This window comes from Periplaneta americana, chromosome 11 (genome assembly GCF_040183065.1).
Source record: "Periplaneta americana isolate PAMFEO1 chromosome 11, P.americana_PAMFEO1_priV1, whole genome shotgun sequence".
Classification (NCBI taxonomy): domain Eukaryota; kingdom Metazoa; phylum Arthropoda; class Insecta; order Blattodea; family Blattidae; genus Periplaneta; species Periplaneta americana.
The window spans coordinates 81,353,934-81,380,480 of record NC_091127.1 but is presented as its reverse complement, the minus strand read 5'-3'; the positions used below and the strand labels follow the sequence as shown (position 1 = coordinate 81,380,480).

General features: G+C 34.9%; 1 protein-coding gene across 3 annotated transcripts in view; it reads right to left on the bottom strand.

Annotated features, from left to right (window-relative positions):
• LOC138709148 (bromodomain adjacent to zinc finger domain protein 1A-like) overlaps nt 1–26,547 on the bottom strand; it is a 111,564-nt gene that overhangs the window by 72,039 nt on the left and 12,978 nt on the right. For 2 of the 3 annotated variants that reach the window (XM_069839683.1, XM_069839685.1), the window contains exons 3-10: nt 23,039–23,178; nt 22,882–22,953; nt 22,469–22,682; nt 21,321–22,009; nt 19,783–19,972; nt 17,383–17,560; nt 15,583–15,681; nt 1,242–1,440 (exon numbers count right to left, since the gene is read on the bottom strand). In XM_069839683.1, the coding sequence (XP_069695784.1) occupies nt 1,242–1,440; nt 15,583–15,681; nt 17,383–17,560; nt 19,783–19,972; nt 21,321–22,009; nt 22,469–22,682; nt 22,882–22,953; nt 23,039–23,178 (1,781 nt within the window). The remainder of the gene's footprint in view (nt 1–1,241; nt 1,441–15,582; nt 15,682–17,382; nt 17,561–19,782; nt 19,973–21,320; nt 22,010–22,468; nt 22,683–22,881; nt 22,954–23,038; nt 23,179–26,547) is intronic. The other variant, XM_069839684.1, reaches the window with a different exon arrangement.

Sequence of the window (26,547 nt, the reverse complement as noted above, 5' to 3'; positions counted from 1 at the left end):
CAATGGCATTTAGTTTTTTTCTGTTTGATACAAAGTCATATGACAAGTGGATGCTTAAAATGACGCAATGATGGCATTAAACACTAACAAATGCTTGATCTATTTTCGAATAATGTGATCACTCTTGTATCATCACGACTAAAAGGTATTGTGAAATGTTTAACTGCCAGTACATAAAATTAAACCAAAAAAACACGCAAGATAGTGATTAGGGATAGGAAATATCTCATGGGAAGGCAATATAGGTAATACCTCTTAATATGGTATTCAACTAGGAAAATGTACAGTGGGGAAGATTTTTTACATTCAATGATGTTTCCCCTACATTGGTGTTAACTGATGGTAATTCGATTCACGGGTAACTTTTCTTTTTTTGTTGATGTATCTATAGGATAAAATAAATACTGAAGTTAACTTTGCATTACAATTCTGAAGATATAACAAAAACATGCTTTCAGACATTGCAGTGTTGAAAGTCAGTATTTTTAACAAGATGTTAATATCTACATTCTGGGGACAGAGAGGACATATATGTGGAACGTTTAATGTAATGTATTTAAGAAATCCCATGCCATGGCGTCGTGGTCTAAGGCATCCTGTCTAGGACTTGCGTTATGGAATGCACGCTGGTTCGAATCCTCATGGGGGAAGAAATTTTCTCATGAAATTTCGGCCACTGACTGGTGCCCACCCAGCATCGTGATGCACTTGGGGATCTACGATAGGTAGTGAAATCTGGTTGTGAAAAGCCAGCTATAACGGCTAGGGGGAATCATCGCGCTAACCACGCGATACCTCCATTTTGGTTAGATGGTCATCCACCTCTGCTTTGGCATGTGGGCGTGAGACCAGCAGGCGGCTGGTCGGTCTGGAACCTTCATGGGCTGTAGCGCCACAGGTTATTATTATTAATCTATTTAAGAAAAATCTACTGTTGCTTTAACTTTATATGACGAATTAAACAATAAGAGCCAAATGTACACTCTTCACACACACAAGGTTTACTCAGGATTTTTTCATTTTCCTTGCCAATGTCTTTGTACCATTTCTCCATGAACTTTACTACAATATTACAAATGTTTGATCTCTGTGGTCTAAAACTGTTATAAAATTAAGATCTAAAACATTATCACTTTAACTATTATTTTTTACTAGCTAACTGTAATATTAAATGTAACAGTGCAGAAAATAATTAACACTAGCTTCATACACATCCCATGTGTCAAATCCAATATATTTACCTCCACTTGGAACTCATTTCCCCTGACCGTCCTCCAGATGACAAGAGGTGTAGTCTCAGGACTTCAGTTAATGTCACTGAGTCCAGCGTCACTTTGTTCAGAGACATTCCTTGATATAACTGACACCAACCTGCTGCTGCTGTAGCCAACCTAATGGCTTCAGATGTTGTAATGTCACCAACTTCATCAACCAAACCCACTAAAAGTCACCAAGAACAAAGTAACAAATAATATAATACAATAGGAATGCAATAAATGTTATACATGTACATACTACAGTAACACACTTTATTGTTGTAGTTAACTGCTTATAATTTCAAATCATTGGTCTACTTCATGTCTTAAAACCATATTTAGAAAGTCTGAACATTATGTACGAGGTCGGACAATAAAATAATGAACTAGTTTAAAAAACACTTTTACTTACATCTTTAACCAACTACAATGTGATCACCTTCAAAGTATTGTAGTTCCCTTGAGACTGCACACACTTATTCCAACGTTACTGTCACTGCTGCTAGCAGCTGTGAAATTCATCTTTTGAGACACTGTTTAACGCCTAGGTTACGGCCTTTTGGACATCTTCTGTTGTTTGAAAATGGCGTCTTTTCGCAACTGATTTCACTTTTAGGAATGAGAAGTTGCATGCAGCAAGGCTGGGTGAATATGGAGGCTGCAACAGTGTTGAAACAGATCACCAGCCATATTTCTCCATTCATCTCGCTGTTGCCTGGGGAGATTTTTTGGAACCATTTTTGCACAAATTTTTCTCATGCCCAGATCTTTAGTCAAAATGAAGTCAACAGTTTCTCGATTTATGTTCAATTCTTGTGCAATCATTTTGGCTGTTAATGGCCTGTCAGTTCATAAACTTTACATATCCTGGCAATGTTGTCGTCAGTTCACGTAGTTGTTGGCCGCCCACTCCAGTGTTCATCTCCAACATTGCCTCTGCCCTCAGCAAACATTTTATGCCATCAGAAAGTTTGTTCTCTTGACATCACTTCATTTTCAAAAGGCTGCTGAAGCTTCCCATCGTTCTCGTGGCATTCCGTTGTATTGATGAGGAGTGAACACACAACTCAACTAGTCAAGCAGCTACTCCACAATGACAGCTTGCAGGATGGTGCCAACTTGAATTCGGGTGGAGGGAGGACCAAGCTCAAACATCTCTGGTAGGAAGCTACAAGATTGCCTCATCAGGTGAGAAAAAATCAGTCTCATTACTTCATTGTTCGACCTCGTATGATCCACCTTTACTATTAGGAGCTACGTGCTCCTATCAGACTTCAACATACATATTTGCTGTACTAAGTAATAAATAAAGCTAATAACTGTTAAAATATTGTAAATGTAAATAAATATTAATTACTGATGCAGTTCCCTCATTAACCTGTGGTGAAGCCTTCGATTTTGCAAGAATGCTCTTTTACTCCAAATATTCGAATAGCATTCTAGAATTTAAATGTGTCCACCAACTGAAACCTCCACGTGCAAAAAAAAAAAAAATCACTGTTGCAATATTTATTTACACTGATTTGAGTTTTGTGAAAGTGGAGAGTAATAATATTCTTTAGGATGTGGAGAACTTGGAAAGGTGATAAATTAAGGTGAAAACATTGTCATGTAATGTGCTCCGTCAACTAGTGCAATGTACGCACACATGGTTTTTGTCTATGTACGGTTTTTATTAAAATCACTGGTAACTCTTACCCTTAGCGGCCACAACACAACACCACTAAGTGACAGAAAGCAAAGGATTGCAACAGGTTAGAGTGGGTTAGATGAGGGGTTGCTAATTGACAACCTTGTCACAGTTCTCAGTCTCATATCATTAAGCTGTCCATCTTAATTTAAACCTTATCAGACTACAGTCCTTGGCCTCCTATCATTTAGCCACCTCCTTATATAACCTCTCTAACATATGTCACTTTAGCACTCCCTCATCTTAATCTAAACCTTATTAGATTACAATCCTTGGTCTCCTAACACGTAACTACTACCTCATATAATCTACTCTACCTTTTTACAGTCCTCAGCCTCATGTCACTCTCCTCATCTTACACTAAACCAGGGCCGGGAAACAGCCACTCTCAGAGAGCTTAGCCTCTACCCTTACCTTAGTTGCTATTATACAGACTGCTCTATTTACAATACGAGTTTCCCACCCCTGATCTAAACCTTATCAGATTACATTCCTCTGCCTCCTGTCACTTAGCTACCCTCTCATATAACCTACTCTAACCCACTTGAGGTATGTAGACATAAAGGGAAGAATTGGACCATGACCATGTGTTGTTCCTGGATAGTTCAGTGGTAGAATGTTGATGTGCTTAGCCAAAGATTCTGGGTTCGATATCCAGTCCCGGAACAATTTTTTCCTTTAATATTATTCAAACCAGCTTCACAGGAAGCTAAACCTGGAAGCCAGATTCGTATAATCAATGCACATGTGCATTATAACATGAAACCACAAATTAAAGTCATACAGTATAGTATGCACCCTGTGTTGGGTTTTTGACATTTGTCAACCCACTTGAGGTATGTGAACATAAAAGGAAGAATTGGACCATAGCCATGTGTCATTCTTGGACAGCTCAGTGGTAGAGTGTTCATGCGCTTAGCCAAAGATCCTGAATTCGATATCCAGTCGCAGAACAATTTTTCCCTTTAATGTTAGTCAAACCAGCTTCACAGGAAGCTAAACCTGGAAGCCAGATTCGCATAATCAACGCGAATGTGCTTTATAATATGAAACCACAATTTTTTTTCTTTTTACTTGGTTATTTAACGACGCTGTATCAACTACGAGGTTATTTAGTGTCGATGGGATTGGTGATCGTGAGATGGTATTTGGCGAGATGAGGCCAAGGATTCGCCATAGATTACCTGACATTTGCCTTACGGTTGGGGAAAACCTCGGAAAAAACCCAACGAGGTAATCAGCCCAAGTGGGATGAAACCACAATTTAAAGTCATACAGTATAGTATACACTTTGTGTTGGGTCTTTGATGTTTGTCAACCCATTTGAGGTATGTGGACATAAAGGGAAGAACTGGACAGTGACCGTGTGTCATTTCTGGATAGTTCAGTTGTAGAACTGGCACGCTTAGCTAAAGGTCCCGAGTTTGATACCCAATCCCAGGACAATTTTTCCTTTTAATATTATTTAATATGATTTTGTTTACTCAAAGTAGTCCTCAACTGGAGATCTGAATCAGGGACTATTTTGACTCCAGATTTATATTCTGTTTTGAAACACATCTTGAACATTTTATAGGTCATTTAGTTTGATCCAGATATAACATGCGGCAACTAGCAATAGCAAAAGCTTCACATAAAAACAGTAGAATAAATTAAATAATTCAATCTGCGAAACTACTATACAATCTAGGAAAAGAGTATTGTTTCAGTGTATTCAATTACACTGTGGCATAACTGGCAATGAACATGCAGACTTTCTTGCCAAAAAGGTACTAATATTTTGCAAAAAACCAACCTTGAAGTATCACTTGAAGCAGAAAATTAAAATCCAAAGAATGAAAGCAAAATCATAAAAACACTTCAGAACCAAAAGTGAAAAGCAGCACTGGAGTGAAATCCTGAAGAATAAGCACCTAATTCCCTAGGACATCATCAGTGGTCTTATTCTATCCCCAAAAAACATGTTTGTCATTTTGTACATCCCCTTTGTACATTTAAAAATCTGGATTTTATCTACAGCAATAAACATATTTGCACTTTTTCCTTTAAAACATAGACTGGTCTCTCTCCCTCTCCCCCTCGCCCTCGGCCTCTCCCTCACCAACTAAATAGGAAAGTCTGAAGAGCTACTACTGGTCTGTCGAAGATTTTCCGGCTCAAAGTGACAATCTATGAAAAGAGTTCACACCTCAGTTCTCAGTTCAAAGAGTCTACTTAAGGTTCTGCCTTGAGAAAGCCATTTTCATTTCTATGTGGAGAAGGGATTTGTGAAGATTTCCCATGTTCTTATATAGGAGTCCGAAAAACTTTGAGTTCCAGTGGTTAGGACTTAAATTCGTGATTTTTACTGCTTTGTCAAAGACTTTCTTAAAGCTCTGTGGTCTCTTTCTTCATAGAAAGTGCTCGATAGTGGTAAATTTATTTTCATGTTGGTGTTGGCCACACTGATGCACTGTATGAGTAAAACTTGTCTCATCACGTGACCTCCATTTGCATAATCAAAAGCAAAAAACGCACTGCATGTATGTTTGCTGGCACCCATGTGATTCGTGTTTCCAATCTGTTTTGTACGAAATTTGTATTGAATTGTAATGTAATTTGATGTATGTATTGAAAATTCAAAATGGGAAAAAGGAAGTGTGTATTCAGGGAAAAATTGCAAGATTACTTCAAATTTTTTAAATCATGTAGCAATGAAACTGAAAAGGAGGGGAGAGAAACAAAACAAGGACAACAACACCACAGGAATATGTTAAAACTGCATCTAAATCATATATCACAGCATTTTTGAAGACAAAGGATTTGAGCATTAATGATCTCGATTGCGATGCTATGGAAGCTACATCCAGTACTATTCAGCAAATCATAGTGTAAGCTTCAATAAATCAGACTGCACATAAAAACTTAAAAACTTGAAAGTAAATACTCGTCAGCTAGGTCCAAAACTAAAGCAGTTATTGTGAATGTTATTTACCCCATTTATTTTTAACAATGTGTTAAACTCATTGAAGGAAGTTAGTTAATTATGTCACTGTATCCATTGATATTTGTAATAGAAAAGATCAGAAACTTGTGCCAGTTGTTGTTAGGTACATGAAAGAGTTCAGGTACTGTCCAAAGCTCTTGCTTAGATTTCTTTGCAAACCCATAAAGGGAACTGAACCTTATGCTTTTGCTAGGCACATTACCTTTTTAATAATACAGTTTTAAAACTAGAATGTAACAACATTATCACTACAGAAGCTTTACTAGTATACAAGGAATTATGTATTCTAGCAACTGAAAGAAACAGTATCTCTCAGTTTTGTGTCACATTCAGCTAAGCAATTATTGAACACAATTATTGAAAATAATGTCATAAAAGAACAAATATCCTAATATGTAGTTGTAAAGATTGATTTATGACAGTTGCATCTAGTGCTTACAACTGTGGACACAAAGTTTTGACAAAGTAGATTCTTTTGTATGGATGAATTTAGAGGGTGAAATAGAATGGTTGCATTAGAAAAAAATGTACAGAGGTCAACAAAATTGTGAAATACACCATAAATATTGATGATCTATTTGATGAGCGTATATTGCTCAATCAAATAACAGACCAACAAAAGTCAGACTGGAACTCACGATCAGAAAGCATAACACCAACCAAGGCAGAAAAATGGTTCTTAGAGTTCAGCATTTATTAAGACAAAGTCTTCATTCAATAACATATTTAAGTTGGGGATTGTGCCAGGTCTGCCTGCAACTTCTGCTCCAGTTGAAAGGATTTTCAGCATCATGGAGGATATTTGGTCAACAGAAAGGAAAAGACTTCTAGTGTCTACTGTTAAAGAACTGCTAACTGTAAAACTTAATTCCAAGTAAATACGCAGTGAATTTTATGATCTGATAAAGACTGACAGACAATTTATTAGACATGTATCTACAGAAAAGCATCAAACATAAACTTAGATTCTTGTTCTTTATTTTTGTAGACAATTTTTGAGAAAGTTATCATAATTTCAGTTAATTAATATTGATATATTAACAAAATAGTGATTGTAAATTTATAAATTGACTCCCAACTACCTAAACCAGGGCTTGCCAAACTACGGCCCGTGGGCGGATCAGGCCCGCGAGTTACTTTTGTTTCGATCGATGAACCAGATTCTTAAACAATTTGCTCATATATTGTGATATAGGTCGCGCAGGGATTTTGGCAGATGGATTTTCTTAACGTGAACTGGAGAGTGAGTTCCTCATCGCTGCAAGATTGGCTGTTATCTCTGTTAGGACATAAGAGTAAACATGCACGCCCGAGTATTTGTGCACTCTGGACAGTCACCTCCAAAAACTAAACAAATATTACAGTAGTCTATATGTGTCTTTGGTATTCCCAAGAAACTTGTTCGATTAATTAAAATGTGTCTCAATGAAACTTACAGCAGAGTCCGTATAGGCCAGTTTCTATCTGATGCTTTTCCAATTCACTGTGGGCTAAAGCAAGGAGATGCACTATCACCTTTACTTTTTAACTTTGCTCTAGAATATGCCATTAGGAAAGTTCAGGATAACAGAAAGGGTTTGGAATTGAATGGGTTACATCAGCTTTTTGTCTATGCAGATGACGTGAATATGTTAGGAAAAACTCCACAAACGATTAGGGAAAACACGGAAATTTTACTTGAAGCAAATAAAGCGATAGGTTTGGTAGTAAATCCCAAAAAGACAAAGTATATGATTATGTCTCGTGACCAGAATATTGTACGAAATGGAAATATAATCTGTTATATATATGGAAATATGTTAATCCTTAGTCAATAGATAAGACTGAGTTTTACGAAATACGAACATTAAGGGATGGAAAATGGGAGGCAGTAATGATCAAAATAATTATACCGATTTATTTTTTTTAATCAGCAGACATGCAGCCTTTAAATTTAAAACAAAGATTCACTCATAAAATTGGGTCAGACTATTCATCTCATCTCTCAGAATTGTTTCTAAAATGTATAAGGAAAGTAAAAAATTCAATTTCATGTAGGCTACTCCCTTGAAATAACTTGTTTTTTTTTTTTTTTTTTACTTCCGAGCACAGAGGAGAGAGAAAGAAGTCGACGATTTTTAAAAATTCACTGAACTATATATACTATATATAACTAGAGACGTAAAATTTAAAATGACGGTTACTCTCTACAATATTGGTTAAACATTCTTAGATTTTTTAAATACCATATCCTAAGGAAATCTCATGTCATCCAATCTCGATGAAAGTCTATATCTGGGGATTTCTGCGATCACAGAATACAAATAAGGTATTATTTAGTCCGACTTTGTCCCTAAAGTGGTGGAGTGGGACAAAAATGGGTGAAAAATTAAATTAGATATCTTAGGGGTTTTCGAGACAAAAATTACGAATAATACAATTTGTGCGAATTCAATATGGCAGTTTCAGTACTATGAATTATATTTTTAAAAATTAAACATCGGATATCGCACAGCTAACACATGTACAGTATTTAGGAGGTACGTAAGACCTTTTGATAGTAGGCCTATACATTTAGTAAAATCCAAAGTGTAATTTCTACATATTCTGAATGAATGTTGTGCTGGAATTTAATAGTTATCAGCCAATACCTCTACATTAATAAACAACTTTTTAGAATCCATAATATACAGTATTTATTGTGAATGGTAATTATATTTTTTTCAATTGGTGCAATTTGTGCAGGGAAAATTGCTTTCTCTGATATTTTGTACGATTTCGAATATTTTAAAATGCTTTCTTCTCTGTTCTATTCACAATGTGTGTGTGAAGAAATTATTGCCCTTGTAATATCCATTACAATCCTATTTATTATACTCTTATATAAATCTAACTTCCGCAGCATGCAATTTTACCCAATTAACCAAATTATATTTTGATTATTAAGAAGAATCGTAATTTTATTAACTTGAATTGTCACACCACCAGTAGATGATCCCTAGATTATTACTGGACAAATCTTGTATATTGATCTGGTAAGGGTAGGATTATATATATATATATATATATATATATATATATATATATATGCGCAATGCAACGCTCTTTCCTTTTAATTAAGAATTAATTTAATTTAGAAAATGTAGGAGACGTATTGTAAAATCATTGCGAACGGAAGTCATTTACATTTATTAAAGGTATTCTTTGAATAGGACTGTACTGTGGTGTGTTTCATAATAAGGATAATTGATATGAGGTGCTGTTATGAAAATATGAACGACTCAGAATGTTATCGCATCTCATTCTCGCAGCTTACACAAACAATATTGGCTCGCCTACTGGAAATGTCATCGAGGTCGTCTGCCAAAATCGGTGCCTCCGACTATAACAATTATGTTGCTATAATATAGACTACTTGTCCCAAGCGTTCAGCTGCCAGACGACTGTGGGTTGTCCCGCCCAAGCGCGAAGTGTGGCAACAGAGCAACCAGAGATTGCACCGCTGTAAGCTGACAACAGCGACTTCTTTCGGTACACGCTCACACATAATAGAGCAGTGGAAATGTGAAGTGGTAAATATTGTCCAGTTAAGAATAATATTAGCACTCTGAGTTAATCTATAAGCATTTACTATTAATTCTTACAGCGTAACCTAACTTCAATTATGGCAGGGAAAGAAAAAAAGAGAAAATGGACAGTTAATGTTCTGTGTTTAACCCGTCTTAGCCCAAACTCATTACAGATGTACAAATTGTTTATAAATGATTAAATAATGTTTATTATAGCCTATAGGAGTATTGTTTATTGAGAATTCATGGAAAATCATGTTTACAAACGCACTGTAGGGGTGTCACCTGTAGGTGACATTGGGCAATAAATCTTATTGTCACATTTAATGACTGAAATATCATATTTTATTCAGTGGAGAATATTTAAGATAGCATATATGTAATAATCAGACATCGGATTCTAGGGCAAATGCCTATTTTGTTTCTTTAGGAGAAAAGTAAAAATAATTATTAATATTTGTGTTTCATGGAAATTGAAAGGTATTCAAAGAGTTTTATAGTGCCCTAAAATGCCCTAAAACGGTTATTAGAGCCTAATTTGTTAATATTCGCCTAAAAATGCCTAACTCACTGTAAAGTTTCGCATTTTACTCTTACTTTTTATAATTTATACATGCATTCACTGCGAAATTTAAGGCATTTAAAAAGTGGAAAGTTTGCTTCACACCGGCCATGAAACCATTGATAAAGGAAACAAAATGTTTTGAATCTCACGACACTCGCAATAGATTTCACCGAATTTAACATGTTTGGAGGCATAAATGCCGACAAAGAACCAACCTTAGTTTTGAAGCAGGCAACATTCACAACATGTGCTGCTACCGATTCAGAGATATACTATACTATAAAAATGACTGTTTTCGGTCTGAAACCGATTAGCTGTACTGCCCTTCAGAGTGTCATAAAATCACAATTTTTGGAGAAAGAGTGTTTTTGAAATATTTATGAAAAGTCGTAAAACTGCGAATTAGTAGGGTAAACCGTTACAAAACATTTAAAAGAATGGCCCTCCTAGTGTTAACACTACCAGGAAATGCAACAATAAGTGGAACTGTGTATTTTTGTCCAATTGAATCTCAATAACAACGGTTCATTTGAATGCTCGTTAACAGTTGCTCTTTCCCTCACCTTATTTATGTTGAGAAGTTTTGAGCGGTAGGACGTTTTCCTGTAAAGTTTAACGCGATAATGCCGAAAAATATAAGTGCAAAATCTACATTGATCCGGCAATGGCTAACAGAATATTCAGAATTCACTTATGATGGAAAAATAATATTCTGCAAGATTTGTAGCAAACAGGTATGTAACAATAGTTGAAATATATAAATTCTATTAATTTTAATGAGTAGGCCTATAATATTTATACATTGACTGAGCTATCCTGAGGTATAATTCTTTTTAAGACCACTACACTTTAACCTTTTAAATTCCGATAGTTAAAGTATTTGCAGGTCATTAAAATTTTGATTGTTCGAACCCACTAACTTTGTGATAGAAATACGGCAATACAACAATTAGGATTTTATTTTAATTCAGTTTACTTTACATTTTTAGATTTCGCAAGAAAAGAAGTGCCACCTAAAGCAGCATGTGCAAGGAGCGGCTCATAAGGCTAAAGTTCAGCAGAAAAATCAACTGCAACAAACTTTACTAACACAGCCTACTTCATCCAATCTCAGCAGCAATTTCTATGCTGATTTAACCAGAGCGTTTGTTGCTGCTAACATTCCCTGGAATGCAATTGAAAATCCGGTTTTAAGACAGTTCTTACAAAAATACTGCAAACAAAATATCCCATCTGAGTCGACCCTAAGAAAAAATTACTTAGACAGAATATACAATGAAACTTTCGCTTCCATTCGGGAGGATATAGGTGATTCTTACATATGGGTCTCTGTGGATGAAACCTCAGATCCTATGAATAGGTATATAGCAAATATGGTAGTAGGAAAACTTAGTCCTGATGGACCTTCGATTCCACACCTCGTATGTGTTAAGGAACTTTCGAAAGTGAATAGCCAAGCCATTGCTTATTTTGTAAATAAAGGCCTACAGTCTTTATACTCAGGTAATATAGACGATTCTAAAGTTCTGTTGTTTTGTACTGATGCTGCCTCATACATGGTTGCTGCAGCTCCACTTCTTAAAACATTTTATCCTAACCTCACGCATTTAACCTGTCTAGCACATGGCCTTCACAGGGTTTCTGAAACAATCCGGAATGAATTTCCTCTTGTCAATTCGTTTATTTCTAACACAAAAAAATGTTTTTGTAAAGCCCCATCCAGGATTTCAATATTCAGAGAGAACTTTGCAGATATCCCACTCCCACCTCAGCCAGTTGTTACATGATGGGGAACCTGGATTCAGTCAGTGGTGTATTATTCTAAGTATTTTAAAGAAGTGGTCACAGTTATTGATAAATTACCTGAAACTGATAGTGCAGCGTGTGTGAAAGCAGTGAAAGATTGTCTGAATGACTCACGAGTGAAAAACGATATTGCCTACATAACATCAAACTTTTCTTTCATACCTGCAAGCATTGAACAATTAGAACGTGAAAAACAATCTCTTTGTAGCCAAATAGCAATAGTAAAGGAAGCTCAAGTGAACATACATTCTGCTTTGGGCGAAACTGGGAAAAAAGTTAAAAATAAGTGGGACAATGTATTAAATAAGAATGTAGGGTTTTCATTGTTGGAAAAAGTATCAAGAGTGATATCGGGGGAAAGTATAAATGTTCCAGTAAGTATTGATGTTTCTATTGTACCTAATTTAAAATTTGCCTCTCACATCAGTTTCGGTTGAAAGAAGTTTTTCTGCTTTCAAAATGATTCTCAGTGACAAAAGGCAAAGGTTAACTTTGGAGAATTTAGAAAAAATTCTGGTGGTGTACTGTGCAGATAATTATAATAAAGTCTGAGCATGGAACTGAATTTCAATAACTTAAAATGAGTAATCTTGATATCAATAATCATTATTTCATTAGTTTCAATATATTAAATTTGTGCAGCTCTGTTTATAAATATAATATAGTATTCTTTTTTAATGTTTAAACATACTTTTTTGTGCGTATTTTAGTGTATAACTAAAAATTTCAGTGAAAGAAATAAGTATGATACCTTGATGTGCCTAAAATGCCTATTTTCATTAAAATAGAGCCTAATTTTACAAATTTTGAGCTTATTTTAGGCGCCTAAAACTGCAATTTTTAGTGCCTAAAAATCCGATGTCTAGTAATAATACTACTGGATGGGACTGAATCGCTGGCTGGATGTCTGTATGGAGCTTTCCCATAGAGACCACAACATACTTGCACGATATTTCGCCGGAATTCACAATATGTGAAGTCTTTTTGTATTGCATCTCTTCTTGATACTAACCACGCATTATGACAGGCTGCATCGAGATCAAATGCAAAATTGGATACCACCATTACGTTCCATGAAAGCTCACTTTCAAAGAATGTACATTTTCGTCAAATCTGTCTACTCCTCCCATGTATTTGATGTACTATTCAATAACCGAAGGGCAATCCACTTGAATTTAGCTTCGTTTCCCTGCAATAGCACTGACTCGATCTGCTTTCAAAATTGGAGTTACATAGTGTCAGTTTGAAGCAAGAGTGACAATATTATTATCATGCCATCGAATAACAGCATCATCCTGTGTCACATCGAAACATATTGCACCACGATTGCGCTTTTTCATGTGCTTAGCGAGGTAGCCAAGACGTGTAGCTGCTGACCATAGTTTATATCCAAAACGCATGAATATGAATATGTTGATTGTCACTGTCTCCCATAATAGGGACCCATTGTTTCATGAATAGATTTGTGACTCCACCATACCTTTTCAAACTGTTGGCCAAAATTGCCATTTAGAATCTCCAAGTATCTTCGGACTTTACCAAATTCATCATTAGGAGGAAGATTGAAATTGTCCGAAAGATGTAAATATTGGTGGATTTCTGTAAACCTACTTCTCCTCATGGTATTGGATACAAGTTCATTGTGTACATCTGATTTTGTTTCGCAAAACATTGTTATGCTTTGGGGAAATATGTAGCCCGTCAGTAAGAGAATGGCAATATAAACTTTTTATATAATTTTTGTCCAATTCAATAAAACGATTCCTTTGGAGGGCATACAATTGTGACATTTTACACATGACAGCGAGTATTTCTTCACTGAACAGGAGCTCGAAACATTAGACAGGAGTAAGTTTTGATTCATTATAATCTGTAAATGTTTCATCTACGTTGCCTCTTCCAGATTTACAAGTAAAGATTTCTTCGTTGTCAGACCACTCTTTATTACGAAAAGAAATATTAGAAGTAGATTTTTTTTCTCTGCTGAAGTCTAATACTAGAAATAGATTGTCTTTCATCACGAGAAATGTTAGAATAACACTGTGTTCTTTCGTAGACGATAATTATTTCTTCCATGTATATTCATATCTGATTTCGGTCGTTTGTTTTTGTCTGTTGAAACTTCAGTGTTTATTTCATCAATATAAGAATTGGACATTGTTATCTCGTCAATTGTTGATAGTCTTGGGTTACTTCCTTCATCATTATCTATTAGTAGGTCATTGGCAGAAGTAACATTGACTTCAAATGTAGATCTGAGTATTCTTCCTGGAAGATGGTTGATGTCACTGGTTGTTTCGTCACCACTTTCCTCATCGATAACTGGTCCATCAGCCGGTGGAAATATGGTAATATCAATAACAGACGAAGCTCCAACTGTATCTTCGGCCATCATCTCTAGTATTTCATACACAGTCAGACTATAGAAGAAAAATAAGTAACATAACTATACTAATATAATGATATTGGACATTTAATGTATCTGACCAATGTCACCTGGAGGTGACATGTCACTTTGTAGTCCCTATATACACTATATGCACCTTTTTTACTTGTTTCTGAAAATTGCATATAAAATGTCAATAGTTTAGTAATGTATATATGGAAACAAAAATAAAACTACTTAACTCTTAGTACTATTTTCACAAGCCATTATGTGAAGTGCGCACAAAGTTGAGATTCTTCTGCATCCACACTGATGTTTTCTTCTCTACTGCTGCAGATTTAAGAGCTAGTCGCCAAAAATGGTTGAAATTCAGTTACCAAATGTCTAATAAGGCAATATCGACGGCGATTTGTTTAAATATTTTTATTGGTAATTTTGGTCAGCTTGTTAGGGAGCGTCACCTGTAGGTGACATTGGGACATCAAGAGTTAAACAGCAATGGAATAGTACGACTAAAACTGGAAATAAAGTAATTATGCCTGATTTGCTGTCTTTAAAGAATATAATATCCGCAAGCATTATGAAATCAACTTTTTTTCAAATTTTCACAATTTACGGGGTGATAAATTTGAAGCAATGAAAAGTGGACTACTATCTCAACAGAATATTTTCAAGAAACAGAAATCAGACAATAAAGCAACAACATATGAATTGACGAAAAGGGCAAAATCTTTTAGTGATGGTGAACTTACAGTATTAAATCGTGAATGATAATAGCAGCAAAGGAGATTTGTCCTGAGAAAGTACACTTATTTAAGAATTTATTTAGTCTTTCTGTACATACAGTTGCTCGTAGAGTGGAAGATATTGCCAAAAACCTAACTTGCCAGTTGAATGAAAAAAGAAAACAGTTTGAAAGTGTAGGTTTTAGCTCAATAAAACACAAAGTTTCCATACTAATGTTGTTTATGAGCTCTGTTTATTAGACTTAATTTGAACTTACGTGACTTGGCCCGCGATTCTTTCTCGGATGGTTAATGTGGCCCTCGCTATTAAAAGTTTGGCAAGCCCTGACCTAAACAATGGGTTTGAAGTCAGTCACGGAAGTGTTCTGGATTTGTACTAGAAAAATATGGTGAGCCTATACATGTTCAAATGATGAGCTGTTCTCTTGTGAACCAATTTCTTGCATTTCAATTTTCCCTTTATCGGATCCAGGTGCTTGCAGAGAGGCAGCTGACCTTCCTCTTAATTGACGGTAAATTACAACTCTAAATGAACTACCAGCCTACTATCATGGTTCACATTTTATTACCCATATATACATCCTACATGATGATTTTACCTGTTGTTTGGTTATCGGTTTCCAATATTTCATCATCTTCTTCCTCTTGCATATTAAACAGTGCTGACAGTAGAAGCTGAATTATGTCACTAAGTGGACCTAAAATTAAAAAAAAAAAAAAAAAAAAAACAAATATAAAAATAATATAAAACTTACAATATAGCCACCTATTTCTCTAATACATACTAAGCATACCATACATCAACACTTTCAGATTTGCAGAACACAAACAAAATTGATACATGGCACTACAATAGCAAGAGAGGCCAGAAATTCCTGAGCACATGCCATCTAGTAGTGAATAGAGTACAGTACGATTATTTAGTCCTGACAGTCGCCGACAATGTGCACCTGGGTCAGGCTAGTTCATTAAGTTACACTAAGGGGTGTTCAGGTTAGTCAGTCTCTTGCCTTCAGAACGATCGGATGTAACGCATGCGGTAGAGTGGTGTGTTTCCAGTACCGTTAAAGCTGCACTGCATTTCTTTACTGACCGCTTGCCCTTATCTCTACTCCGGAGCTCTCCCCACTACTCCTATTACTTCCCCTCTTTCGCGTCGCTGAGCTGTCAGGACTAAATAATCAGTCTGTAAGTACCAGATGGGAAAGGGTTGCATGGCCAGTGCTGCAAATTCGCACATGTGTTATTGTTTTTTTTTAACCAGAATTACCCATCTACCACGGTTTCACAATTTTTCCTATCACATGGCTGTGTAGACTCTGTTCCATCCTATACTTTTCAATATTTTCTTGGGGACTGACGGGAATCGAACCCAGGATCTGTTGGACTATCAGGCAAATTAATCACTACACCAAAAATGGTCTAAACAAGATTAGTATGTAACATAAATCAAACAACACTTTCCACCAATGTTTAAAATCACATGTTTGCATTAAAGTGTTTTTAACTCATTGTTAACTTTCTAGTCTATCTTAGTGCTTTCTGGTTGAGCTCATACATGGTGTTACTTGTAAGCAATGTGATGTTGAAACGTGTTTAGGTTTCTGCCCAGTAACAGCCCTAATACAGCAGAACCTTGCTAATCTGAGACTCTCAAATCCGAGCTACCTACATCACCTGTTATGACTATCATTTTTGCAGCGGTATGAATCCTTGTGTTAGTTGCTTTGTAGAAACAATGTACCATCACAATCTTTATCCTAGTTAAATGAGGCGTCAGTTAATCATGTTGAGTAACTGGTGATTATGAATGGTGCAGAGAAATTACTTTTTAACCATGGTTACTTTTTAAGCGTGTTTTCATAACCCATGGTTACGCACATCATCATTAATATTGTCATCACAGTAAAAGAATAGACTTCTGACATCTGTAGTGAAGCACGTGGACGACACAGGGCCAAAGTAGAGCATTGTAGCTAGCAGCATTCCCCCTCTTCTCACCCAGGGCACAGAGAGGCAGGCAGAAATGTTGTGTTCATTACTGATAAGTGTTTACAATACGAAGACAAATGTACTAAGGATCTATGTAGCTATGCTATCTTCACTTGCCTTGTGGTGCCAGAAAGAAAAGCAATGAATTCAGTTTCTACTATTGGCTGCCCTGTGTGAGTAGGGGGTATAAGACAGTTCAAAAACAGATGTTTCAGAGCTGTTAGAAATCGGTTTTTTCATTGTGAGACCTTGAGATAACATTTTATGACCATGTGGCAAACGGCATTTAGTTAAATTATGACTGAAAAAATCAGGCAGCTTGAATTTGAAACTTTCTCTGTTCTTGTGGTGCATTAATTGCAGAAGTCTAATAATCACAAGTTTGTGTTCAATTATTCAAAACTTACCAGCCACTTCACTAATAGACAGTGCTCTTTCTACTATTTCAAAAGTCACACCACCAGGAAAGAAAGCTCTGGCAGATAAAATATCACCAAATGAGTGCAAGAACTCCAATACCATTATGAAATCTCCAAAGTATTCATTTGGAATGGCACAGTCAACCTTCGTAGGTACTGGCAATGCCTGCAAATGAGAAAAAATTAGTTTTAACACATAAAATAATCAATATTTCACCAGAACATGGAAATCTATATTTTAGTGATGTAAATTAGATGTACAGCCTTAGACACAAAAAATGATCGATCTCCTTTAGCGTGAACTTGTCAAAGTCCATTTCAGGCAGCACCTTATTCACATGACTAGGGAAAAGATGTTTATTTTGCACTTAATTTACTCCATGAATATATCTTCGTTATAGATTATTCATAACTAGAGACGAGAATTCCATGCAAACGCATGTTTTTATAGAAACATAGGACATAGCTCAAACTTAGTACTTATCCATTCCATTAATTTCTGGTGCCTTTTTTTGGTGATAAAAACATGCATAAGTTAATGCATATTTAAGCAACTTTTAGCTTAATCATGCATATAATACACATTATTTTCAGTTTGAATGCATGTTTTAATGGTTTTGACACATCAGTTTCTCGATTTTTATGTCCCTTATTTTAGATTCAGAAATCAGAATTGAAGAAGGGAAAGAAAAAAACTAAATAACAGAAAAATGTTCAATCAAGTTTGCACTCATAACTTCTTGTGATGTAGAGAGGTCACTCTCTGCCTACAAAAACATATTGACTGACAAGTGCAGGAACCTCACAGAAACCAATTTAGAAATTATTGTTAGTTGTTAACTGTGCAAAAAAGTGAAGTGAAATAAATTTGGAACAAAAATGAAAGTGCATATTTTAATGTATTTTTTTTGCTTGATTGTGCACATTCCATAGTTTAACAGTGCATGAATGCATGCATATTTTGGGATTTTATAGTGTATGAAATTCTCTCTCTATTCATGAACACTTGACCTATAAACAGACAGAAAAAGCAAAAACCAAACAAAACGAAGAAGAAACAGAGCAGAGTCGTGCATAAGAAATGCCTTCATGTGTAAACCTAAGCTCCCACGGAATCAATTGAAGTCTTCCGAAGGGGACTTAGCGTATGGCAACCAGTCATTTTTTTGTCTAAGACTCTACATGTATAATGTTATAATTTTTTGACAGTCGTATTTGGTAAATTGTAATTGAATTCTGTTATAACGAAATTGGTTTATATGACACCATCTATAATTCAATTAATTCCTCATAAAGCACATGCGCTAGAGCCTTCTTTGATAAGACTTACATAAGTACATCTATCTTGTATATAATGTCACTGTCATTCTTATTTTCAATGCAATTTTTCAAGAACTCGACTTTTAAGATTTCAGCACACACTTGCCCTTGAGAAATAGTATCTGCATATCCATTAAGTTTCCTAGTCTCACCTTTTACAGTACACACTGATGTACTTACTGTATAGTTCAATTACAGCAGTAGGCTACAGCAGATTTGTACAGAGAACATGACTAAAAAATGGAAAGTGTTTAGTATCGAAGAAAAAGTGGAAGTAATAAGAGATAGAAAATGAAAGAAAGCTGTTGCGTGTTGTAAATTTGGTCTGGTCAATTTTATGGTCCCAACTTAAATTTAGAATGTAGTATAACATCGATATAAATAAAATACTCTAAATAGTAGGGCAATTTTTTTCTAATGGGAGGTTCTTGACTCTTCCATCATTCACACATATGAAGCCAGTCGTATAAACCAATATGCTGAAGGAGTTGTTGTCCAGTGTGTGCCATAATAGACTGCCCTTCTTTACACCAGCAATGAGTTGAGATGACGGAGATTTGTTGGGAGACCATAGGGGAACCGGAACTCCCAAAGAAAACCGTTGTGTTTCCTGGACCACAGGCTTGCCCAACACAAGTCATATATTAGGAGTACACTGAGGATCGAACCCGGGTCCACAGGATTATGAGTCCAGCACTCTAGCCACTGGACCGCCATGGTGGCTGTCGTAACTGTTTCATTCCTCACCTTGGTAGGTTAACAGCAGAATACCTGTACATCTCGATTATGACGATACAGGTTTATTGGAAGTCACCTTCAGATCCCTTGGATGAAGTTATAACAAAGTTTTACAGTGCATGTGTATTTTAAAAAATTCTGTACAAAAGAAAACTTATAATTTGACAAATAGGAAATATGTAATAAAATAAGCTAATATCACGAGTTATATAAAAGGCCTGAAAGAAAAAATAAATCTCCATCATAGCATATACTAATTATTCATTTAAAATTCTTAACAATTTTTCCCAAACTTTAATTCTACACTTATGGTTCAACATTTTAACACACCTTCAGATCTTCACATTCCAAATCTTCACGTTGGCGATTCCATTGTTTCAAGAATTCAGCTAAACGCAGTTTTTCTTCTTTCAACTTTGCTTTTTCTTTCAATTTTTCTTCTACCTTTTTACGTCTTTCTTCTTGTGCTCTTTCTTTCCTTTCTTCCTTTAGCTTCTTTCTCCTCTCTTCCACTGTTAATCTATAAATATATAAATGGATATTTATAAGACATATTATATCAATCAATGTCTCAGAAATAGTGTACTTGGGGAAAAAATGAAAGTTGGCATAAAAAATACCCTTACAAAAGATTGGGAAAGGGAAGAAGAAAAGTAATCATTTGTTATAATACATGGGAGAAAATAAAATTTTGTTTCTCTAGCAAATGACATCCAGATAATGTTACTAAAATAATCATCAAGTTTATGATACTGCTATTGTAATTATTTATAATGAGCTATTTGAACTTCTAAAAATTAAAAAATAAACACAAATCAAAAAGACAAATCTTTTCAGAAGTCTAATTAAGTGTTAATAGCAATAAAAAGAAAAACATACAGCATAGAAAAAATTCTCAGTAACTGAATTACCTGTTTCAAAAATGTCTTATTCATTTTATGTTTTTCCAAGAGATCTTTTCTGAAGTCTAATTAAAGGTACGGTCACACGTCACTACTTTTGCAGCGCTGCAGTACAAAAAACTGTGCAACTCTTGTACTGCGACGTGTGAACAACGGTGCAACCCCTGCCGATCCTGCTGCCTGCTACTTTTCCATGCTGCGCGCAGTTTAAAAGTAGCGACGTGTGAACAGGGTTCTCAGGGTTGCAGCCGCAGCATTTTTGATATCGGTTCTATTGAAACTTTTGCTGTGGTTGCAACCAGTGTTACCATCCAAATGTGCCAATGATACTTTTATTGTTTGGATATATTTTAATGTTAAATGTGATGAAAATAAATTATTTGTAACAGTTATTAAATACACAACACAGTCTGAGCATAATTTCTGACGATATAATTCATTTTTTTAATTTTCCGTAGCGTAGTTCCAAACGGGAGGGTTGCCAACATTGATTACGTGAATATACTGTTGGTTATCATTTAAGTATATAGGCGTTTTTAAAAGCTTTATAGTAAAAATGTCAATTTCTGAATACTAGATACGACAGAAAAGCAAATAATAGATAAGGAAGCTTTCTCATGAGTTTCTTAATAATGCGAACATAACCACAAAATGTACATTGAGAAGTCAACACGGAGATGGAAACCTGCAGCATGACTGTGGCTGCAAAAGTAGCGCCTTGTGTGTGAACAGACTCGCAACCTCCAGTTGCAACTTTTCCAGCACTCGGGTTGCGCAGCACGAAAAGTAGCGTGCAGTGCGCTACTTTTGGCTTACGTGTGAACACGACATGCAACTTTTGCAGCTGCAGTACAAAAATTGCGCTGCAAAAGTAGCGATGTGTGACTGTACCTTAAGTGTTAATAGCAATAAAAAGAAAAACATACAGCATAGAAAAAAAATCTCAGTAACTGAATTAAAATTTACCTATCATTAATTCCCTGTGTCAAAGAGGTTTTATTCATTTTATGTTTTTCCAAGAGATTTTTAGTTGCGTCCTTTTTCTTTTGATTGCCTGCATCCTTGTATTTCTCTTTCACTTTCTTGGCTAATTGCTGCTGTTTCTGTGGTGTTTTCACAACAGAATCTGTATTACACTTCTTGGGAGTTTTTGTAGGGGATTTCTGAGAATTTGCAGCTGTTCCTGCTGTTAATTTCTTCTTTGGTGATTTTTCTTGCTTTTGTTGAGGTGCTGATAATTTTTTACCAGAATTTTCTTGTTTCACAATTCCTACACTTTTTTTAGGTATATCTTTTTTATTAATTGATGTTCCTTTTTTGGTATCCTGTTTTCCTGCCTGTACATCAGGTTGCTTCCTCACAGATTTCTCTTTTTTTCCTGGTGACGATGTATCCTTACCAGATACTTTATGTTTATCTGGAGATAAACTTCTTTTACGGGCAACTTCTGTTTTTGCAGGAGATTTAAAATATTTCTGAATTGTTTCTTGTCGTTTCTCCTTCTTAACTAAATTGTTTGGACTTATCACCTCGGTTTTCTGTGAAGTAACTGTCATTTTCGCAACCTTCTTGGTTATTTCCAAACCTGGAAGATTATCACAAAATATGTGGCCAAATTTTATTTCTGGAATCTTGTACTTTTGAGAAATTTTATCCTGTGAACCAAGCAAAAAGTAGTATTATCAGGAGACGTAACATATGTTGCTATGGAAATTGAAAATAAATGAGAAGAGATATTAAATGACTATACACCCATTCATCAAGAGAACAAAAAGTCTTTTTGCATTTGAAAAATATATTAATTTAAAATTATTCACGAAAAAACTCAAAACAAGATCTAAGTGACTTTAGTTGCATATGTACATTTAATAAATCTCACTGAAATTCAAGAGATATTACTACGAAATACCAATTTATAAATTACAATACATTTCACGATTAAGGTTATTACAGCATAACATGACAACTGATTACCTTTATGGAAAATGAAAAGCAAAGAGATTCTACTGCTCATTCAAGTCCTAACTGGTAACAGTAGAATGCAAAACAAATAGGACCCATTAGAATGCTTCATTAATTTGTAATATGACTGTACTTACAAACATCAAACTAACCTTGACAACCCAAACTTTGTGTTTCTGTTCTGTGAACTGCTTCAATATTAAGCGATTCTTCTCCCTAGTGTAAACACCTTTAGTTCTTCTAATATGACTAGCCTTGGCTGTTACCACTAGACCCTCTTCAGACTTGTCCAGTTTTCTCACTTTGTAACTATACAGTGTAGCAGGTGGAAATGATGTCTCAGAGTCACTGGACACAAAATATAGGCTACATAAAATAAAAAACAGTATAAAAAACATAACAAAAGATTTATAAAATATTTGGCGACTTCAGAATTATATCCCACTTAGTGTATATTTGAAAGAAAGAAATGTCTTAATTACCACATTAAATTTTTAAATGATTATTTCGAGACAGTAAGCTCCTTTAACAATTATGTTTATCTCAATTAATTAGAAGAACGCACCTATTTCCTGACAGGTACTTATTAATTTCCCTTTCTGTAGGGGAGGTAACTTGCAGAATACAACCGTCACACCTACAAAACAAGTATGACAAGCATTAAACAAATGTACACTTGTTAAGAAAATATATATTGTATCATACTCATAAAATAGACATACCATGTATCATCATTGATGTTAACCTCAATCGTTTCTCCAATAAAATATCGATCTCTTACGAAAGTAAAAACATAGTCTGCAAGATCACCAAAAGAGGATTTCTGAGCAAGTGATGCCAAGTACAATACTGGAACCACCAACTAAAAAAATAAAACAAAGTATCACAATTATGCTCATGTTCAAGAACAATAGTATAATTACAAATACAATAATCTAGTGAAGATGCCAATACACTGACAAACATTAATTCTGTATATGTGTGCATGCATACGAAAAGAGACCACTTGGCAGCTTCTACGTACATTCAAATAGACAGTGATTTGAGTGTGATCCATTTGATGCAGAATTTTAATTTTTATACAGTTTATTGCTTAGGACGTGATCATACCAAAGGCATAAAAAAATTCACGAGTTTGAATCCTCTCATTGATTTTTTTTAAGATCATATCTGAAACTAGAAACCGTCAAGAGGTCCCATTCCATATGCACGAACACATACATGATATGACCAGAACCAGGTTACTTTGGAGAACATTTTTCTAATTTTTCGTGAAAAAATAAATAAAATATAGCATTTATGGTTAAAAACGTGACAATAACATTGTCATCATTTTTTCTACACTCATTAAATAGGAATAATCTTATACACGGACATCCATGGCGAAATAAAGCTCTTCATAATAATTTCTTAAATTGTTTGTGAATCAGCCTTATTGTTGCTTATCTCAGTTTTATATAAAAATTCATATTTAATTCATTTTATATAAAAACTCAATCTCCAATGGTCCTGTAGGACACTAAAGAGAACAGAATTCCCAAATAATTTGTCTCCCTATTTTTTTCCAATTCACTGCAGGCTAAAGCAGATGCACTATCACCTTTATTTTTTAACTTCACTCTAGAATATGCCATTAGAAAAGTTCAGGATAACAGGGTTTGAAATTGAACGGGTTACATCACCAACTTGTCTATGTGGATGACGTGAATATGTTAGCAGAAAATACAAAAACTATTAGGGAAAAGATGGGAATTTTACTTGAAATAAGTAAAGAGATAGATTTGGAATTAAATCCCGAAAAGACAAAGTATATGATTATGTTTCGTGACCAGAATACTGTACGAAATGGAAATATAAAAATTGAAAATTTATCCTTTGAAGAGATGGAAAAATTCAAACATCTTGGAGCAACAGTAACAAATATAAATTATACTCGGGAGGATGTTAAACACAGAATAAATATATGAAATGATTATTATTATTCAGTTGAGAACATTTTGTCATCCAGTCTGCTCTCAAAAAAGCTGAAAGATAGACTTTATAAACAGTTATATTACCGGTTGTTCTGTATGGTTGTGAAACTTGGACTCTCACTTCGAGAGAGGTACAAAGGTGAAGGTGTGTGAGAATAAGATGCTTAGTAAAATACTTGGGGATGAAGTTACAGGAGAATGAAGAAAATTACACAACGCATAACTGCACGCATTGTATTCTTCATCTGACGTAATTAGAAACATTAAATTCAGATCTTTGAGATGAGCAAGGAATGTAGCACATATGGGTGAATCCAGAAATGCATAGTTGGAAGGCCGGAGGGAAAAAGACCTCGAGAGGCTGAGACGTAGATAGGAAGATAATATTAAAATGGATTTGAGGGAGGTGGGATATGATGATAGAAACGGGATTACTCTTTCTAAGGATAAGGGACCGATGGTGGGTTTATGTGAGGGTGGCAATGAACCAATGAATCTCCAGGTTCCTTAAAAGCCATAAGTAAGTATTTTTTGTAGATAACAAATTAAATCTAACACAATGTATTTATTTTTATTACTAGCTGTACCAGTGCACTCCGCTGCACTTATTAGAAATAAATATAAAGTAATTACATAATTAAAATAGAACATTGGGTCCAGGGAACATTCGTGTTTGATAGAAGAATAAATCGTTTAATATGCTACTTAATTTAAATTGTATTTAAATAATTAAAATGCTATCATTTTGGTCCAGAGACCACTCATTTGGTGCAAATATAATTCGTTTAACATTTTTCTAAATTAGTCTTGAATGCATCCTTTAATAAATCATTCCAAATTAATAGAGCTGATTGTGTACGAAGATCATTTTTATGTTAACCTTACTGTGCATCTTTTTTCATTTGTTAAGTTTATTTTATTCACGCCTTAACATCTGTGGTCATGTTGCATGTTTAGAATGTGTGGGTATATCAGTAGGCTGTTTCTATTGCGTGTTGTAGACGGCTTGTGTTCATGTAACTGATTATAGACTTTGATTAGTGTTTTTGGTATTGGTAATTGAGGCGGTGATGAATAATGGCATGTATCTTTCCAATCCGGCATTTGCCTTTATGACTAAGGGAAATCATGAAAAACCTCAGTCAGATTGGTCGGCCACGGGGTTTGAACCCGGGACCCCCGAATGCGTGTCTCAAATGCTACCGCCTGAGCCAACTCGCTCGGTTATATATATCATTGTTTATGCAAATAAAAAAATGAGATACCCTACATAAATATTATTTTAAGAAGCACAGGAAACGAATATGGGTAAATTATGAGCACAGGAACGCCATTTCATGACGCCTTTTAAAATACCTCAGCTCCAGTGATCTCTATGGTAAAATGAGTGTATAAAATTAGAGTATTTTATGTGGACCAAATAAAGTTGCAATAATCAGGTTATACAATATTTCGCAGAATATCAAGTTTTCTGTGCGTACAGATTTCTTTTCATCTTACCTCAGTCCTCATTTGTAGCATTACATCCATCTAGAGAAACTACAAATTTCAAATAGTGAAGGTTAATTAGTTTCTGAGATTACTTCATACAAACAAACAAAATATTCTCTCTCTATTAATATTGATAAACGTCAAGGCCGCCTTAAATAGACGGAGTCATTTGTTTTGATATCATTGTAGCCATCGTCGTCGTTCCTGCAATAACTCCTATGTCACATATTGATTTTCAGATTTTTGCTTTATTAAATAACTTAGTGATGCAACAAATAATACAATCTACTATATATAACTTAATTATATTTATTTCTTTCGAAAATGTTAAGAATTAACGATCTCCTATGCACTACTGCCAAAGAATGAATAAATTTGTTTTTCTTCCTACTAAAAAATTTAATATTTTGCACATAGAAGTTACGGAACAACGACACTATAATCTGAGGTGGCGGTGGAAATGTATTGTATTGTTATTTTAAAACTTTTGTATATCCTTAAATATCAGTCCTATCAAAATTTTGCCTGGAATAAAACTTATCGGAAATCATATTTAAAGAAACTTTTGTTATGTAACATTTTTCACAAATATCAATAATAAGCGAGATATTTCGGTTTACTGAATTCAGGCCTCCTTATAACTCCCCTTTTAAATAAAGTATTTTGAATGCCATATAGCCTAAAATTTAAGTTACAACGAACCTAATTTATGTTCCAATTTTCATCGAAATCCGTTCAGCCATTATCACGTGAAAAGGTAACAAACA